This window comes from Rhinopithecus bieti, unplaced genomic scaffold, assembly GCF_001698545.2.
Source record: "Rhinopithecus bieti isolate Rb0 unplaced genomic scaffold, ASM169854v2 scaffold_58961, whole genome shotgun sequence".
NCBI lineage: Eukaryota > Metazoa > Chordata > Mammalia > Primates > Cercopithecidae > Rhinopithecus > Rhinopithecus bieti.
Genome location: NW_016822721.1, coordinates 25,370 through 46,547, shown reverse-complemented (window position 1 = coordinate 46,547; position 21,178 = coordinate 25,370). Strand labels below are relative to the sequence as shown.

Here is a 21,178-nt window from a genome sequence, read left to right as displayed (position 1 = left end):
AAAAAAAAAAAAAAAAAAAAAAAAAAAAAAAAAAAATCTATAACTTATACCATTGTCTTTGGCCAATAAAGAAAAAGAATATTTGCCTGTATGATTAGTTTTCTTGGAGCAGTTTGTGGTTGTTAAACTACTATAAAAAGTTTTTTGTAAAGAAGGAGAAAAAAAATGAATATATCATTTTGAATCGAGTGATATGTAGTCCAGCCAGTTGGATACTTTAATGGAAGTACCTTGAACTAGAAATAAAGCTTTTCTCCCCTCATCTCTGCAGAAAGGCAGCCTGCAACCAGTATTCTCTTTGAGTTGATAATGACTCCTGCACAGCCTATTTATTTGGAGAGGTCAGGATTACTTCCAAATATTTTGTTTCTTTTCACATTTTTGCACAACGGAGTTGAGGGGTAGGAGTTTGATTTGTCCTTCAGGTTTATTGAACCTACCTTCAGGTTTATTGAAACCACAGTGTGCTTTCAGATGATACTATCTTGACTCATATAATCAAAATATTTTTAAAGAAACAACTTAGAATCAGAGTTGTTTTTTAAGGGCAAGCACAAAACATTATTAAGATGCCAAATGTAAACAAATGCCATATCTTTTTGTATGATAGGTTGGACAGCACTTCATGAAGCTAGTGTAGGAGGATTTTATCGGACAGCAAGTGAGCTATTAAAAGGTGGAGCAGATGTAAATATCAAAGGAGTGTACCAGATTACTCCCCTACATGATGCAGTGATGAATGGACATTATAAGGTACTGTGATGCTTTTATTTGCAGAACAAATAATATATTTTGCAAATATTAAATATCTCTGGAACCACAAAATAGGAAAACATACAGAAATTTTAGTTTAATTTCATTCTGCTAATGAATACTTAGAATTTATAATGAAATTTTACTATGTGATGGGTTTGTTGTGTGTAATATGATAGGTGTCATTTTACATGTTACTTTTAATAACCATACAGAACTTTTTGGTTACACAGTATTTTTTTCAATTTGTTCTCCTTTAAAACTCCTTCAATATGGTGCTTTATAGGGTTTAGAAGAATATTTCCTTCTTATAGAGTGTTACGCAGTTATGTCCAGTCCTGACAGGAGATTTACAGCTTTATGGAGTCTAGTGTCCCTTTCATAATCGGCCTAAGACAGGAGAATGTTTCTGATCAGTTCAGCTTAATGATCAGCCAGGATATATCAGCAGAACTGTACTGCAGGTTAAAATATCAGACTACTATAATTGCATACCAGTTGGTTAATAGTAACTGCAATAAATGGTAACATTAAGATTATGAATTCTAGTATACAAGGTTTATCTCAGAAACCATATTAGCTTACTACACATTTTTTCTGGTCCCAGAACAACATTGCAGGGCTGAGGCACTTGCTGAAGGTATCCTGTTATTTATTTCAGGTATTAGAGGTTGCCCTCTGGGTTTAAAAACTTCTAGGATGGGAAAGGGTATTAACCACCTGGGATCAAGATTTGTTCTGCCTATTTCCAGAAGAAATGCCTAACACAGGCAGAGGTGGAGAAGGCTGCTGGGATCCATGGGAATAGATAGGGCATATTCCTTCATAGTATGAAACAGTACTTCAGAAGGGTTTAGGCAGTTTTTTTGTTGTTTGTTTTTCATTGTTTGTTTATTTGTTTGATAATGTATATCTTTGTGATGGGTAGTCATTTTTGCATATAGTTTAGAGGACTAGGAGGAGAGAATTCTTCCCAGGATCCAGTTTAATGGCCAGAAGAATGCAGGCTTAGACATGTGACAGTGTGAATCCTTTCTCTGTCAGAAAGCAGAGAAACCTCATGCCAAAGCACTTCTTCTCTCTAACCCCGTAGCCCATTTGCGCCCTTACTTTCCAGGGCTGACCTATACTGATCAAGAATCTTTTCTTCCTTTGAGTAAAGTGAGCCCTGAGCATTTTAATTTTTCTTTTTTTCTTTCCTATTTGTTCCTTTGCCCCACTTCGAACTTGGCTTGAATCCATTTCTGCCTCACAGTCTAGCATTGGCAGTCTCCTATTTGGCCTTTGAATATGTGAAATAATTAGTTCCTTCAATGATGTTAAAGGAACCAAAGACACAGGCCTCTATTCCCAGAATCCAGTTTCCCCACTTACTGCACTCCCTCTTGCCATCCTCCAATCTCCCTGTGGTTCATATGCTTCTGGCACCATGGCATATCCTGACTAGTGAGAGAAAAGGAGAATGACAAGACAGGAGTGGACATCTAGAGAGCAGTCATGAAAATTAAAAGCTGAAATCAGTAGTTGGTGTGACATGAGGCAAGGATGATCAGAGAAATGGCCTAGGCCCTGGGAATTGGATTGCTCAAATGCCTTTGGTGTCACAGGAGTAAAGATGTCAAACAGGGAAGCCTTGGGAACCCAATGCTTGTCTTACTATCTGGGGAGTGTGAGCTTCTTTAAGCATTCTGGAGAGTTAAAGGAACTAGAATATATTATCTTACAGGTCTTAGTTGTTATGTTGGAGAGATACTAAAAGATAATATCCTGCTTTCTAAAAGTGAAAGAGCCATTTAAAAAATCCACATCTTATGATTCTGTTAATTTGAAATACCCATAATAGTCAAATCTATAGAGACAGATTAGAGATGGGAGGTCTAGAGGGTGGGGAATGGTGAGTGACAACTAATGGTTAAAGGGTTTCTTTTAGGGGGAATGAAAATGTTCCAAAATTAGATTGTGGTAATGGTTGCACAACCATCTTAATATACTAAAAAACAATGAATTATATTCTTTAAATAGGTAGACTGTGTGGCATGTGAATTACATCTTAATAAAAGTGTTAATAAATACATTTTTAAAAGAGTAGAAAAGTTGGAATTTGAGAATTACAAGTGATCAGCTCAGCGTTATTCCTTAGAAAATGTGCAACAAGTTATTAAATATATGTTTGGAAGATATAGGCAAGAATGTAGTGCTCTTTGAGAATCATAGGCATCACTAAGAACAAGTCATGCCAGACTAACCTTTATTTCTCTTTTATTAGGTTTACTTTGTTAGTAGGTGAAGGCAATGGCATTGAAATAAGCTATCAAAACTTTAACAAAGATTTTATTTGAAGTATCCAGTAATCTGTGAGTGTATGGGATGTTGAATTGAAGGGGTTTGTTGGCATTGATTTGGGGATTCACATATATTGAAAAAATAGACCTCAGACATGGTGATTATTCATTTTATGTGGGTCTACAGTTAACTATTTTTTGTTTTAGTTTTTGTTTTTAGACAAGAGTCTCCCTCTGTCAACCAGGCTGGAGTATAGTGGTGTGATCTCCATTCACTGCCACCTCTGCCTCCTGGCGTCAAGCGCTTCTCGTGCCTCAGCCTCTTGAGTAGCTGGGATTATAGGCGTACATCACCATGCCCAGCTAAGTTTTTGTATTTTTAGTAGAGATGGGGTTTCACCAGTTTGACCAAGCTGGTCTCGAGCTCCTGGCCTCAAGTGATTCACCCACCTCTGCCTCCCAAAGTGCTGGGATTACAGACATGAGCCACCGTGCCTGGCCTTTCAGTAAACTCTCTTGTGAAAATTGATTATACATTCTATTATGCGGTAGAACTCTGGCCTGTTTGGCTAGAACATGAACTGATTTTGTTATTGAAGTATTTTAAAGAAATCCCAGACATCATACTATTTTACCCATAAAAAACAATTTTTCATACTTGCAATATCATTTCACCTAATAAAAGTTAAGTTTCTTTATACCATTTAACATCCAGTCTATATCCAAATTTCTGAGGTTATCTAAAAGTGTGTTTTATAGGAAGTTTTAATTTGAATTAGAACACATCAAGCTTCATATATCATACGTATTTGTTATGTATCTTAAATGTGTTTTAATCTACAGCAGTCCTTTCTATATTTTAGGGGTTTTATGTCTCCTGTTTATTGAAAAACATGGCTTATTTGTCCTGTAGAATTTCTCAAATTCTGGTTTTGGCTCATTTTTTCTTTGTGGTATTGTTTAGCTTCTTTCTTCACATATTTTCTGTAAATCGTTATGTTTTAATGGAAAATCTACTTAGACACCCCAGTCTGGGTGCAACCACTGCTATTGGGTGTTACTGCTTTTAGGTATTTTTAGTGAACTATATCCTTTTAGAAAGGAAAAGAAATCATGAGTTTATACTGATATTTTCATTTCAGACTTCATAGCATAGATTTATGCTTAACTTTGGTTCTCTGCCTACTCGTATGTCTTTTTTTAAGCTAAACATTTGTTTCTTAATACAGTAATTGAATTATTTATTTATCATCTAATATACTTACAATATTACTATTAACAATGCCAGTATTACTATTAACAGTGAAACTACTAATGATGTTTATTTTGGTAGTTCTTTTTCTTAAACTATATTCCATTAGAGATGAAGAGTCAGAATACTGTCTTTTGAAGTACAAGTTGAATATTCTTTGTTTGAAATGCTTGGGACTAGCAGTGTTTAGGATTTTGGTGGTTTTTTTGTTGTTGTTGTTTGGATTTTGGAATATTTGGACTTTAAATCTTTATGATCAAATGATCCATAACATGGAAGTGGTTACAAAAAATTACAACTCTGAAAGCATAAGACATTGAATCACAACAAAGGACACAATCTAATTGGAAAAGCTATAAAATGTCTTGGAGAGAAAAATGCCATATCACAGGGACAATATGAGTCAAATCTCTTAAAAATTAATAAGACACAGCAACCTAAAAATTCTACCTTTCAAACTCCTTTACATTGGGAATTTAAGACTAGCTAGGGAAACTGAAAGCAATGGTAGATACAATTAAATCTCTAAATCATATACAAGCCATATACAAGCAAAACATAAAGAATTTATGTCTGGGTATTCACATTTTTTTCAGCAAAGAAAATACAGAATGCATTGGTTTCTTTCAGGAAAAATAGTTTTATAAGGAGGTTGCTTTAAGAGCTGTGGTGTTTCTCTCTGGAGGTTTTGTGTCAAATTCAGAATCAAGGAGCATGAAAAAAAAGGTATGGAGGAAGGGAAAAGGCAGAAGCTAGAGCCTCACTCTTCTGGAAATCCAGTTGGTGATCCCAAGGGAGTGAATACATTACTTTGGCAGTAACTAATACTTTGGCAGTCCGTTCACCAACTGTCTGCACTTACCAATTTCCTCTGTAGCCCAATACTTGGAATTCTGAAGCCTGCTTATGTACTCTCTACCTTTAAAAAGCTCTCTCCTCACCAAAGAATAATAAATGACTTTCATTGAGTATCCACCTATTTTAAACCTACATTTAGGTTCTGTATTAGTTACCTGTTGCTACCTAACAAATTACCATAAAACTTAAAATAATAATAAACATTTGTCATGTTGCAGTTTCTGTGAGTCAGGAATTTCAGAGTGGCAGAGGTGAGTGGTTCTGTCTAAGGGTCTCTCATGAGGTTGTAGTCAAGATGTTGACTGGGAACACAATCAACTAAAAGTTTGACTGGGGCTGCAAAATCTCTTTCTAAGGTGGCTCACTGACATAGCTATAGGCAGGAGCCATGTTCATTGCCACATGGATGCCTCCATAGAGCTGCTTGAGTGTCCTCACAATATGACAACTGGCATCTGCCAGGGTTAATGAATCAAGATCGAGAACAAGGAGGAAGCCACAATACTTTTTAACCTAGCCTTAGAAGTCACATACTGTCATTTCTGCCATATACTATTTGTTAAAAGCAAGCCACTAAAACTCCAGCCTGCACTCTTGAGGAGGGAAATCAGGCTCTACCTTTGGAGGTAGGAATGTTAAATTTGTAGACATATTTTAAAGCCACCAAGGGTTATTCACTGGAACAAGAAGAGAAATTTCAGTAAGTGGCTGGCATCACAGTCATCACTTATTTAGCTTAAACAGTAGGCCCCTTAAGGAAATACACTTCTACTTAAAGCTTGCCCATGGATTTTCACCTTTGATCATACTATTGAATCAAGTACTTTCCTCCCTCTAGAATCAGCTGACTTTCTTACATAAGAAGTTAGTAGGATAGAGAACAAAATTCTTTCAAGTACAGGTTAAGCATCCCTAACCCAAAAATCAGAAATCCAAAACTTTTTGAGTGTTGACATGACGCCATGAGTGAAAAATTTCACACCTGATTTCATGTTATGATTACAGTCAACACACTGGCACACAACATACAATTTATTCAGTCACCCTAAGAGAAAAAGACCCTCTTAGCTCCCTTCAGCTGCAATTCAGCTTTTCTGGACATGCCCAAATTCCCTCATGCAAGCCCATCCACAAAGGGTAATAAAATAGCTCATGTTCAGACCAGATACACCAACACCTGATGGTGCCCCACATGGGGCCAAGACCTATGTGCATTACTCACTGTGGGTTTTTTGCTTATTTTCTGCTCTGTGGTATAAATATATTATTGAAAGTGTCAAAAAGGCCTGCATCATACCCATAGGGTAGTGCAAATATTCCAAAATCCAAAATTCTAAACTAGTCCCAAGCATTTCAGATAAAGAATATTCAACTTGTACTTCAAAAGACAATATTCTGCCTCTTCATCCCTAATGGAATATACTGTAAGAAAAAGAACTACCAAAATAAACATTTTAGTAGTTTCATTGTTAATAGTAATACTGGCATTGTTAACAGTAATATTGTAAGTATATTAGATGATAAAGAAATAGGTAATTCAGTTACTGTATTAAGAAACAAACGTTTAGCTTTAAAAAAAGACATACAAGTAGGTAGAGAACCAAAGGTATGCATAAATCTATACACTGAAGTCTGAAATGAAAATATCAGTATGAATTCGGCTTTTTTTTCTTTCTAAAAGGATATATTTCACTGAAAATACCTAAAAGCAATAACATTCAATAGCAATGAGCATACCTAGCACCTGGGCTGTGATATCTAAGTAGATTTTTCATTAAAACATAACACGAGAACAGTATGGGAGAAACTGCCCCCACGATTCAATTATCTTCCACCAAGTCCCTCCCACAACACATGGGAATTACGGGAGTACAATTCAAGAGGAGATTTGGGTGGGGACACAGAGCCAAACCATATAATTCCATCTCTGACCCCTCCCAAATCTCATGTCCTCACATTTCAAGACCAATGATGCCTTCCCAGTAGTCCCCCAAAGTCTTAACCCATTTCAGCATTAACTCAAAAGTCCACAGTCCAAAGTCTCATCTGAGACAAGGCAAGTCTTTTCCACCTATGAGCTTGTAAAATCAAAAGCAAGTTAGTTACCTTGTAGATACAATGGGGATACAGGCATTGGGTAAATACAACCATTCCAAATGAGAGAAATTGGCCAAAATGAAGGGGCTACAGGCCCCATGCAAGTCCAAAATCCAGTGGGGCAGTCAAATCTTAAAGCTCCAAAATGATCTCCTTTGGCTTCATGTCTCATATCCAAGTCACTGTGATGCGAGAGGTGGGTTCCCATGGTCTTGGGCAGCTCCACCCTTGTGGCTTTGCAGAGAACAGCATCTGTCCTAGCTGCCTTCATGGGCTGCTGCTGAGTATCTCTGGCTTTTCTAGGCGCATGGTGCAAACTGTCAGTAGATCTACCATTCTGGGGTCTGGAGGACAGTGGCCCTCTTCTCACAGCTCCACTAGGCAGTGCCCCAGTAGGGACTCTCTGTGGGGGCTCCAAGCCTGCATTTCCCTTCCACACTGCCCTAGCAGAGGTTCTCCATGAGGGCTCTGCCCTTGCAGCAAACTTTTGCCTGAGCATCCAGGCATTTCCATACATCTTCTGAAATCTAGGCAGAGGTTCCCAAACTCCAGTTCTTGACTTCTGTGCACTTGCAGGCTCAACACCATGTGGAAGCTACCAAGGTTAGGGGCTTGAACCCTTTGAAACCACAGCCCGAGCTCTACATAGGTCCCTTTCAGCCATGGCTAAAGCAGTTGGGACACAGGGCACCAAGTCCCTAGGCTGCACACAGATTCGGAACCCTGGCTCTGACCCATGAAACCATTTTTTACTCCTAGACCTCTGGGCCTGTGATGGGAGGGGCTGCTGTGAAGACCTCTGACATGCCCTGGGGACGTTTTCCCTATTGTCTTGGGGATTAACATTCAGCTGTTCATTACTTATGCAAATTTCTGCAGCTGACATGAATTTCTCCTCAGAAAACAGGATTTTCTTTTCTATTGCATTGTCAGGCTACAAATTTTCCAAACTTTTATGCTCTGCTTCCCTTATAAAACTGAATGCCTTTAACAGCACCCAAGTCACCTTGTGAAGGCTTTGCTGCTTAGAAATTTCTTCCAACAGACACCCTAAATCATCTCTCAAGTTCAAAGTTCCACAAATCTCTAGGGCAGGGGCAAAATGCTACCAGTCTCTTTGCTAAAACATAACAAGAGTCCCTCTTGCTCCAGTTCCCAACAAGGTCCTCATCTCCATCTGAGACCACTTCAGCCTGGATTTCATTGTCCATATCATTATTAGTGTTTTGGTCAAAGCCATTCAACAAGTCTCTAGGGAGTTTCAAACTTTCCCACATTTTCCTGTTTTCTTCTGAGCCCTCCAAACTGTTCCAACTCTGCCTGTTAGCCATTTCCAAAGTTGCTTCCACATTTTCAGGTATCTTTTCAGCAGTGCCCCACTCTACTGGTACCAATTTACTGTTTTAGTTTGTTTTTACGTTCTGATAAAGACATACCTGAGACTGGGCAATTTACAGAAGAAAGAGGTTTAATGGACCTATAGTTCCATGTGGCTAGGGAGGTTTCACAATCATCGCATAAGGGGAAAGGCACTTCTTACATGGCAGCAGCAAGAGAGAGAATGAAAGCCAATAGAAATGGGTTTCCCCTTATTAAACCATCAGATCTCATGAGACTTATTCATTATCATGAGAACCGTATGGGAGAAACCACCCCCACGATTCAATTATCTCTCACTGGGTCCCTCCCACAACATGTGGGAATTATGGGAATACAATTCAAGATGAGATTTGGGTGGGGACACAGAGCCAAACTAGACCAGCACTCCAGGTCTCTTTTGCCATTTGCATGGTATGTCTTTTTCCATCCTTTTACTTTCATCTTGTTTGTTATCTTTGTATCTAATGTATGTCTCAGATAGTATATTTTTAAAAAGAATCACATCTTACCATCTCTGCCTTTTGATTAGGTTGTTTAATCCATTCGTATTTAATTTTGTTGTTGATATGGTTGGATTTATACCTGCCATTTTTCTTTTTGTTTTCAGTCTATCTCATTTTTTTGTGTTTTCCCCACCTATACTGCTTTGTTTTACATTAAGTGAATATTTTCTGGTGTAACAATTTAATTTCTTTAATTTTTTTAGTGTATTTTTGAGTTATGCTCTTAGTGGTTGCTCTAGGGCTTACAATATGCATCTTAAGTTATCAAAACTGACTTCATTCTTCTGCTAACCTTTTTCCAGTGAGATATAGAAACATTGTTTCTGTATAGCAAAATTATTTTTCCCTATTTTTGTTCTTTGACTGTTATATATATTATGTTTGTATATTTTATAAATACAATATATTGTTATAAATATTACTTTATATGATCTTATATCTCTTAAAGAAGCTGAGATAAGAGCAAGTATTTACTTATAGAGTTTATTTTATTAAGCTTCCTATTTTACATTTCTGGTTCTGTGCATGTTTTCCTGTAGATTCAAGTTACCAACTGGTATCATTGTTTTACTCCAATTCAGCTTTATTCTGATTTGCCTCTTTTGTGGTATGATTGTCAAGTATATTACATTTATAAATGTTATAGGCCTTATAATACAATATCATATTGTTTTATGCCATTGCTTTTTAAATCAGTTAAGGGAATAAAGGAAAATAAATATACAATCATATTATCTCCCATAATTATCTATATAATTACCATTACTCATATGCTTTTTCATGTGGATTTGAGTTATTGTCACTTGCTTTCAGCCCAGTTACCTTTAGTATTTCCTTTAAAGCAGGTCTTCTACCAATACATTCTATCAGCTTTTGTTTATCTGTGAATGTCTTTATTTTGCCTTCATTTTTGAAAGATAGTTTTGTTAGATATAAGATTCATGCTTGGCAGTTTTGTTTTCCTTTCAGCATTTTGACTGTCTCATCCCATTGTCTCTGGACCTTATTGTTTCTAGTAAGTGAGATGTTAATTTTATTGGGGTTCTTATCTAAATGATAAGTTATTTTTCCTTTGCTGCTGATTTTATCTTTGACTTTTAACATTTTGACTCAGATTATGTCTAGATATATATCCCTTTATATTTATCTTTTTTAGAATATGTTGTGCTTCTTAGATGTGTGTATTAATGCTTTGCATCAAATTTAGGAAGTTTTCAGCTATTATTTCTTTGAATATTTTTTTTCTGCTCCTTTTTCTCTCTCTTGTCTTTCTGGAACTCCTGTATGTGTATGTTGTTGTGCTTAATCATGCCCCATATTTCTCTGATGTGCTATTCATTTTTATTCATTCTTTTAAAAATCTGTTCTTCTGATTGTGTAATCTTTATTAATCTGTCTCTCCAAATTCACTGATTCTGTTTTTCTGTCAGCTTAAACTTTCTGTTGAGGCCTCTGGTGAAGTTATTATACTTTTGAATCCCAGAATTTCCATTTGATTTTTTGAAAACTTTCTGCTTATTAATATTCTCTATTTTATAAATCATTATCACCATATTTTTTCTTAATTCTTTAAACATGGCTTTCATCAGCTCTTTGAACATATTTATAATAGCTGTTTTAGAGTGTTTTTCTGCAAATATAGGCCCTCTCAAAGCAGTTCCTATGACTGCTTTTTATCCTGTGTATGGGTCATACTTTAGTGTTTCTTTTCATGTCTCTTCTTCTCTCCTTCTCGCTCTCTCTGTCTCTCTTGAGACAGAATCTCACTCTGTTGCCCAGGCTGGAGTGCAGTAAAGTGATGTGATCATAGCTCACTGCAGCCTCGAATTTTTGGGCACAGGTGATCCTCCTGCCTTAGCTTCCTGAGTGGTTGTGACAATAGGCCTGCACCACCACACCCAGCTTTTTAAAAAATTATTTTTACTTTTATTTTTTGTAGAGATAGAATCTTGCTTGTGTTACCTAGGCTGGTTTAGAACTGCTGGCCTCAAGTCATCTTCCTGCCTTGGCCTCCCAAAGCGCTGGGACAGGCATGAGCCACTACATCCAGCCAAAATTGGACATTTAAGATAATCTATTATAGCAACTCTGGATGCTGAGTCCCCTGACCCACATGCCCAACTTGGGTTGTTTCTTTGTTTGATAAATTGTGAAGTCTATTTCCCTCACCGTGTGCAGCCTTGTGACCCTGTTTGCAAAATTGTTTTTTTCTTGTTTTTATCTTTAGCCTGGTTTCCAACAGAATACCATTGTTTCAAGACCATTTAGTGGTCAATTATTGATTGGTTAGAAGTTGTGTTTAACCTTCCTGAATCAGAAAGGTTTTTACATTTTACTATTGGATCTGGTGTGGCTTACAGACGATGTTCATTCTTCAGGGAGTTTTGAGTTTGGCCTGCATTTAGCCAGGGACCAGTAACTCAGAAGTTTCCTCTCCAGCATCTCCTTAAAGGACATTGCCTTGGATATACACAGCATTCTTCTGGACCACCAAGATGGACTATAGTTTTAGCCAGGCTCTCTTTGACTATCTATTTGCTAATCTCCTAAGCTTCTGACTAGTCTGCCTCTATTATATCACAGCCATCTGTTACTCTTCACTCATTGCTGACTTTCTGTTCTTGGTATTATCTTTTCTTTTCTTTTAAAGGGTAGCATACATTTTCAGGTGAGTAGTTTCATTATCCTATTTGCTGTCTCTAAAATCTTGGCAGTTCTTCATTTCATTCTGTCTCTTTCAGTCTAAGATGCAGTGTTTCTGAGACAGAGCATTTTCAAAAAACCTTGTGAGTTTACCATGTGTGTCACAGGGATTCATGCCATTAGACAACAGGATCTTTCACAGATCTTTCCACAGGCCCACTTATATTTCTGGCTTCTGCTGAGATGGTTTAATGGGTCCGTGAGTCACATTCCTACTCTTTTCAGCATTAACAAAGGTTTTGCAGCTATGCCCTTGGTCTTCTCTACAAAGCACACTTTTCTTACAGGAATCTCCAAGTTTTACCATCTTTTCCAATCTTGATGGACAGAATTTCCCAAATCATCCTTTTTGCCTAACAGTTCTTTCTTCAATTTATCTTTTCTCCTCACATTTTACTATAATGCCTAAGAAGAAACCAGGTTGCACTCTCAGTGCTTCACTTGGAAATCACCTCAGCTAAACCTCTAAGTTTAGCGCTTACAAATTCTGCTTTTACACAACTTGCAGGACACATCTAGGTTTTCTGGTATTATATAGCAAGGAATGTCTTTCCTCCAGCTTCTAAAAACATGTTCTGTATTTCCTCTGAGCCCTTGCCAATAATGCCTTTAATGTTCATTTTTTTCACCAACATTCTGTTTATGATGATATATGCGTTATCGAAGATGACACAGGTTCTCTCTAATATGCTCCTCCTGAGCCCTCACTGGTAGGATCTTTAACATCCACATTTCTACCAGGTGTCTGTTCAAGACAATCCAGGCTTTCCAGTTCCAAAGCCACTTCTACATTTTTAGGTATTTGTTACAATAGCACCCCACTTTCTGGTACCCAAATCTGTATAGGTTTCCTATGACTGCTATAACCCAGCACAAACTGGGTGGCTTAAAGCAACAGAAATTTATTCTCTCACAGCTGTAGAGACTGGAAGTCCAAAATCAGAATCACTGGGCTAAAATCAAGATATCAGTGGGGCTTGACTCCCTCCAGAGGCCGTAGAGGATAATCTGTTACTTGCCTCTTTCAGCTTCTAGTGGCCACCGGCCTTCCTTGATTTTGGCTGCATCACTTCAACCTCTTCCTTGACTTCACATCACCTTTTCCTCTGTGTGTACATGTGAAATCTTGTTCAGCCTCTTTCTTAAGGATACCTGTGATGGTATTTAAGGCTCAGTGAGATAATTGAAGATAAGCCCCTAATCTCAAAATCCTTAACTTAATCATATTTGCAAAGATCTTTTTTTCCAAATAAAGTTGACATTTACAAGTTGTAGAGATGAAGACATGGATATCTTTTGGTTAGGGTGGATAAGGGGGCATTTTCAGCCTACCACAATAAGTGCGGGAGGGACCTTGACTTTCCACTTAATACCTTTCTGTAATTTTTAACTTTTTTTGCAATGTACGAATATTGCTTTTATGATTTTAAACATGAATTAACATGTTAAAATTAAACATGAATTAACACTAGAAGAACATGCACACATACATACACACATACCTCAGAGTACGAAGTAATTAAAAAGTAGTTTCAAAAGAGATGTTGTATACCTGAGACCATCTAGTTATTATCTCAAAAGAGAGATATATATTTTCTTTAAAAGCCTGACACAGTGGCCAGACGCAGTGGCTCACACCTGTAATCTCAACACTTTGGGAGGCCAAGGTGAGTGGATCACTTGAGGTTAGAAGTTCAAGACCAGCCTGGCCAACAAGGTGAAACCCTATTTCTACTAAAAATACAAAAATTAGCCAGGCGTGGTGGTGCACACCTTTTCCCAGCTACCTGGGAGGCTAAGGCACAAGAATCGATTGAACGTGGGAGACAGAGTTTGCAGTGAGCCAAGATCATGCCACTGAACTCCAGCCTGGGCAACAGAGGGAGACTGTCTCAAAAAAAAAAATAAAAAACTGACATAATATAAATTTGTGCTAATCATTTTATTATAGGAAGATGAGGAAAGTGTAGCTGTTGTGTTTGTGAATGGCACAAACTAGATAATATCAAAGGTAAGAGAGAAAGATTCAAACTATTTTAGTAGACTAGGATGCTTTATTATAAAAGGAAATATATATATATTTTTAATCTTTAGGTACATACACTATATAGAAATTTATATACTTCCTCTCATTCCATACATTAACATGGACATTTAGGCTTCTTTTAGTATAATGTTACTTTAAAGCCTACTCACCATATCCTTCCTGCCCTACATTCATTCTTTTACTAAACAATACTTTTTAGTATTTACTTCACGTAAGACACTAAGATAGTCTCTGGGAATATGAAGACATATTTCTGTAGTAAAAGCTTTGAAGCAACTTCAACATCCATTAATAGGGTACTGGTGAAATAAATTATAGTACGTTCATACAGTATACTATTACTTAGCTGCTGAAGAGAATGAGGAAGTGTAGTCTACACTGATATGGAACAGTTTCCAAGGACTTGTGGGGAGGGTGGGGGAAAGAAGGCAAAATACAGAGTGTATATAATATATGACCATTTGTGTAACAAAAATATGTATACACACATATTATGTATACATACATATATACATACCTATTAGACTAGACTATTGCTGGAAAATTTCAGAATAAACTAACCAGGGCTGACTCAGGAAAAAATGATAGTACAGGGGTAGAGGAGGGAAACTTATTTTGCATTGTATTTTTGTCTGAGCCTTCTGTATTTTGAACCATATTCATTAATTTCCTGCTGAAAATAATAAATTATTTTAGAAGGAAAACCCTCAAGAAAGTTAGAGTACACTAGGAGAGACTGATATGAAAGAAATAAGCATAATATAGAGTATATTGGGCAGTAATATGTGTGTGAAAGGAAGGAGAAGTCATTTTTCTCTGGGCAGCAGCAGGTGGTGAGACATTGGGAGAGCTCAGGGAGAGCTGCATAGAGGAGGTTGTTTGAGAAGTAGTAACAGTAGTAACAGATTGATCACTTTTTCCCCAACAGTCTGAGGAGGAGCAGCAGCAGCACAGGTATAGATGGAAGATGTAATTATCTCCTGGAACCTGTTAAAATTGTATTTACTACTATAGAGCCCAGTACTAATTATTTGTGTATTTGCTAACTTCATTTCACTAGTGGCTGAGCCACCAACGTTTCTACCTCAGCCTTTCTTGCCTCCTGTCTTTCCGCCTGCCTGCTTTCCCACCTTCCGTCCCCCTTAACTCTTTCTCCCTTTCTTCTCTTCCCACCTTCTTTTTTTTTCTTTCTCCCTTTCATTCTTCCTTTAGTCTTTTTTATTGAGAAGAAACTCATGTATCAATGAATTAAAATTCAGTGCAACTACATTAATTCTTTTTTTATTGGACAAAGATTTATAGATAAATCTAAACTGTGTTTTCAAAAGATATATTTGATGTTACTTAGAGTTGTCTGCTAGCACACATTTACAGTAATATACCCTCAATCTGGGTTCCCTTACATAAGCGACCTTTTTCTAGGTAGCAGAGTTACTTCTTTTGAATGGAGCTGATCCATTATTTAGAAATGATGATGGAAAATGTGCTTTGGATGAGGCCAAGGATTTATGTATGAAGCGTCTCCTTGAGAGATATATCCCTAAACATCAAAAATGCCTGACATCAGGTAAGATTAAACTGCCCTGTTATAACTATTTGTCACATCAGTAAAGTTACAGAAATTTAGTTTAGAATTAAAGAGATTAAATTTATTTTTCTCATGAGTGTTGAGAAAATCCGTTGAATAGTGTCTTTTCTTCATTCTTTTAATAAATCACACTGAGTTGTTTGCAAATGCACAAAGGACTCTAAAAGAAAAAAAGAAAGGTAATACTTTTCTGCAGGTTATACATTGCAAACAATTAAGAAACCTTTTATAAATTTGTTTCTTTTCCCCAAAATCCTTTGACTAAATAACATGATATGATGTAAATTAAATTTGGTTATATCCTTTTCAGTGAAAATGGCCAGGATTATTTATATTAGTTCCCTAAGAATGTTTTCTTATGGCTATACTTTTTGCCTCTCATCCACTGCTCTATTAAATTGAACAACAAAAGAACTTGATCTGTAGTTTTCAATAAAAAATTATGTAAACATAATTTAAATACATGACATATTNAAAGAAAGGTAATACTTTTCTGCAGGTTATACATTGCAAACAATTAAGAAACCTTTTATAAATTTGTTTCTTTTCCCCAAAATCCTTTGACTAAATAACATGATATGATGTAAATTAAATTTGGTTATATCCTTTTCAGTGAAAATGGCCAGGATTATTTATATTAGTTCCCTAAGAATGTTTTCTTATGGCTATACTTTTGCCTCTCATCCACTGCTCTATTAAATTGAACAACAAAAGAACTTGATCTGTAGTTTTCAATAAAAAATTATGTAAACATAATTTAAATACATGACATATTATTTATACTCTCTAATACATTTGTTACATTTTTTGGTAACAACTCTACATTCATCTGCTCCGAACTCTGCAATGACTCTCCCTTTAATCTAGAAGAAAAGCCAGTATCCTTTACAATAGCCTAGAAGTTCCTGTATCAGCTGGCCACCCCACTGGTTAACCCCTTTTACTAGTACTTTCTACCACCATTACTCAACTTCAGTCATGCTGGCCTCCTTGCTTTTCCTCAGATATGCCTCCCCAGCCTCCTTCAAGTCTTAGTTCAAATGTCACCTTTTCAACGAGGCCTAGACCACCCTATTTAATACTGTAACTGCCCCCTTCTTACCCTCACTATATTAGTTATCTATCAGTATGTAACAATGAATTCTAATACTTAGCAGCTTAAAACAAACATGTTTTGTCTCACATCGCTTCAGAAGGTCAGGATTCTGGGAGCAGTTTAACTGAGTGGTTCTAGATGAGTGTCACAGGTTGTAGTCATCTCAAGTTGCAACTAGGACATTGCAGCTAGGACAGGAAGATCCATTTTCAAACTCACAAATGATTGTTGGCAGGCCTCAGATCATTGCTGGCTGTTGGCTGAAGGCTTTAGCTACTTGCCACATTAGCTTCTCCATAAGGCTGCTGACAACCTGGCAGCTATCTCAGAGCAGGTGACCTAAGAGAAAGAGAATATACCTAAGACAGAAGCCAGTCTTTTCATAACCTAATCTCAAAAGTGATATGTCATCACTTGTGCCATATTCTGTTTGTTAGAAGTGAGTCACTAAGTCTGGCCCACACTCAAAGGTAGCAGAATTAAGCTCCACCTCTTAAAGGAAGGAGTTTCACAAAATCTATGGATATATTTTTAGAATCATTATACACACTCCATTCCCTCTGACCCTGCTCTGCTTGGACATTCCCCATAGCACTTATCACCTAACACATTAGTCAGTTGACTTATTTTTCATTTTCTGTCTTTTTCCTCCAGAATCTAAGCTCCATGAAGGAAAGGATCTTTGTTTTATCTACTGATTAATATTAAAGTGTCTTATACATAGCATGCATTCAGCGAATATTTATTGAATAAATATTGTCAGTCCTCTGAAACAAAAACAAAAACAAATTCTTTCCATTCAACAGATCAATATGTGCTTTATTGCCATTTATGAAACTATAGTTTAATAAAAAATTTCCCCAACAGATATTTTCTCCCAAAGGCTTTTATATATTATTATCTTTAACAACAAAGGGTTCTACGTTTGTAGTTCTCCCTTTGTGCGCTGGAAACTTTAGTCTGAAAATCCTTCTAACCATGAAGTGAGTGGGCCTCCCTGCATGTCCTGTAGTTCTCCCTTAATAGAACAAAACTTAGGCTGGCAGTAGAAACCTATCCTCTGCTAAAGCTCTGTGTCTTCCTGGGGACAAATAATACAGCTGTGGCTGTTGTCACTTCTTTGATACAAATATAAATTCAAAGTTCTTTGACAGCAAGTAATCAACCTAAGGCTGAAAAGGGAGCTTCTTGACAGAACAACTCGAGAATTAAAGGAAAAACTGAAGATCCAGACCTTAGAAAGGTCAAGAATAAAAGGAACTCCAGGGATCTAGGCAGCAGGAACCAATGGTATCTCTCTTCAGAGAGCTGCCTCTGAGGATATGTGCTGGGCAGGCAAAACAACAGATGCTCTCTAACCCACCTCCACTGGAATTTATTTTCTGTGGAGAGTGATTCATTCATTCATTCATTCTATCAGGGTTGCTATGTGTCAAACACTAAATAGTGCTACAGCCTAATAATACAAGATGAATAAGAAACAGGGATAGCAAGCAATTACGATGAAGAACGTGATAAAAGAATGCTCAGGCCCTATGAGAGTACATAACAAAGACACATAACCCAGCCTCCTTCATGTCCAAGAGGATAACAGGGCAGATATTACATATCTATCTTGGTTAATGATTAAATGTCAACACAAACACTTTGATAAGTCTATTAGAAAAGATCTTTTCCTGATCTAAATGGTTTTAAATGAAATTTAAAGTACATCTCTGTATCAGTTTTTTCTCAGGCTGCTAATAAAGACATACCTGAGACTGGGTAATTTATAAAGGAAAGAGGTTTACTTGACTCACAGTTCCACAGGACTAGGGAGGCCTAAGGAAACTTACAATCGTGGCTGAAGGGGAAGCAAACACATCCTTCTTCACATGGCAGCAGCAAGGATAAGTGCAGGGGAACAGCCCTTTATAAAACAATCAGATGTTTTGAGACTTATTCACTATCAGGAGAACAGCATGGGAAAATCTGCCCCATGATTCAATTACCTCCCACTGGGTTCCTCCCATGACACATGGGGATTATGGGAGATATAATTCAAGAAAGATTTGGATGAGGACACAGCCAAACCATATCAATCTTCCCAGCTGCATTCTATTTAATATAAAACAGTTCTTCCAATTATTGTTGGGTGTGTCTGTAACTGAAAATTAGGTGCAACTGAGCAATCTAACAACCAGTCATGAGACTAGTTTTTCTTTAGGGTTAATGGATCTATTTATTATTTTATGGCCACTTATTTTATAAATAATATACTTGATCAAGAAATGCAGTTGTCTGAATGCTATTGACTGAGAACTAAGTCCTGGATCAAAATATTCTACTTTTATAGTAAAGAGAAAACTTCATTGATAATTGAAGGCTACCAGGAGTAATTAATTAGTGGTTCATTAGAGCAAAAGACTTCCTTCCAAGTAGCCAAATTGCATGAGAAATGAGACAGACAGTAACTTGTTGAAGTCAGGTCTGTAAAAGCACATTGAGATAAATTATTAAAACAATCATATTAACATTTTAAGCTATATGGAAAATTGCAAATAAACTATTAAGTTGGAGGCAAAAGTATATTTTTAAATTATTGCTTTGATAATCTGCTTAACTGCTTGACTTCTCTATTTTAAATAATTACAACATGCATTGTTTTGCTCTTCTGGGAATGCTTGCTACAGCATTCTAGTCCTTTCTCCAAATCCAGAATCCCCTGTTGGCCAGTGCCCACTTTTAATCTATTCCTACCCAGTGAAATTTATTTCATGTAAAGGAATTCCAAACATTTCTCCATGGTACTAAGCTCCCACTCTTTCTTTGTGAGAGAATTTACTAAGATGGGTTGCATTATCATGTCTCACTAGATGGTTTGAATATTTCTTAAGTTTGAACTTTCAAATTCCAGGATTAATTATCAGCCTACTTTTCAATATGAATGCAAAATTAGGTTAATTAAGAATATTTGTATGTAAATAGAGGTTATTATTTCACTTAAATAAAGAAAATATTCATTTTTAAATTCCAGATGGAGAGCTTTCAAGTCTGGGAATGATGAATAAAGAACTTTCCTCATATAAAATATATTTGCTGCTTTTCTAGCTTAAAGTAAAATATATCTACTTTGATGTAGGACAAAGTTCAGTCCTAACTTTATAGCCTCAAAGGCTATAAAGCTTATAGGGTGAATTAACATTTCTAATTTTCTTATCTGTAAACTTGGGTTTATAATATCTATGCCTCTGTTTACCTATGGGATTGTTAGTGTGACTACTGAAGTTAATATATGTAAATATCTCAACACGGTACCCAGTACCTTATGGGAACTCAGAGTGGCAGAGGGAAAATAATATAGCTATATCACCAAATATCACCACCTCAGAATTTATACCTGGGTATTAAGTTGGTTGTATTAGGGAATGTAAAGTCTTAAAACTGAGAGAAAATAAAGCCCTGTTCTTCCTTCCAGATTCTCTTAGGAACCATGTCCCTTGCAGGGTGGTTTCTGGAAAATATGATTTTTCTACTCTTTTATTTAAGATCAAAGGTTTGGAGAAGGTATAGTGTCCTTTTGCTCTTAGAAAATGATAATAATAATGAAGCACTTTCTCTATACCTAGGATTCATGTAAGCACTTTACATGGATTATATAATTTAATCTTCACCATTCTATAAGGTTGAAACTTATATTGGCTTTCATTTATGGGCATTTTATGGAGGCAGAGACATTAAGAAATTTGCTCAAGGTCAGCCAGCTGGTAAGCAGATGAGAATCAAGACTGAAACTCTGGAGTGAGTCCCCAGCGACGGTGCTCCAAAGGAATAGCACCTTTTGCTTGGTAAAAGACATTATCTTTGACTTTTTTCACCTGTATAAGGTGAATGAATCAATGTCAGACTTCATTATGCAGCTCATAATTTGATTGCTATCATGAAAATTGTCCCCAAGAAATAAATTAAATTGCCCTGTTTTCGAATTACATCCTCATTAAAATATTTTACATTTCTAGCTTATATTTAGAGAAATTTGTGTTATGTATCACATCTAAGATGTTCATTAATTTATTCCTTCCTCTGTCAAATATTCTTTGAATATTTCCTGTGTGTAAGTCATTGTTTCTAGGTTTTTATCTTTTGTAGCCAAATGCATATATAGGTAACTTTAATGCTACTTTCAGTATGTAAAGGAGGCTATGAAAGAGATACTAAAATAATTCCTTTTATTATCAACTTAGGCTTTTTAAAAATAATCTTTTCCCCCCGTACATTCATAAGATGATTGGCCTTTTCCACCTGTGTATGTTTTACTTTGAAGAGAATGCAGCATTCAATTAGGACCTTATTAAGCAGACATATTAGGAGATGATAATCTAATTAATTATAAAATAATTTTTTACTTTATAAAAGTAGCTTGCACACAGTTACATAATCTATTGAATGAAGAGGTCGTATCTGGATATATCTGTGGGGAAAATAAATACTGAGTTTAGTGCCAATCTTTAGTATTAGTTATTTTGTTAGATCTGTTTTGCTTTCGCTATATAAATGTTTTAGCTCTCTTAAGATAGTATTTGATTTCTAATATGGGAATTATAGGAATGTTATATGTGCCAATTTTTTTTTTTTTTTTT

At 36.3% G+C, this 21,178-nt stretch overlaps 1 protein-coding gene across 1 annotated transcript in view; it reads left to right on the top strand.

Moving 5' to 3' along the window:
• Positions 1-21,178, top strand: part of LOC108521278 (putative ankyrin repeat domain-containing protein 31) — a gene marked incomplete at both ends in the record, with an annotated part of 67,701 nt that overhangs the window by 30,747 nt on the left and 15,776 nt on the right. Inside the window, 2 exon segments of the mRNA XM_017861009.1 lie at positions 611-753; positions 15,298-15,442. Coding sequence (XP_017716498.1) covers positions 611-753; positions 15,298-15,442 — 288 coding nt within the window.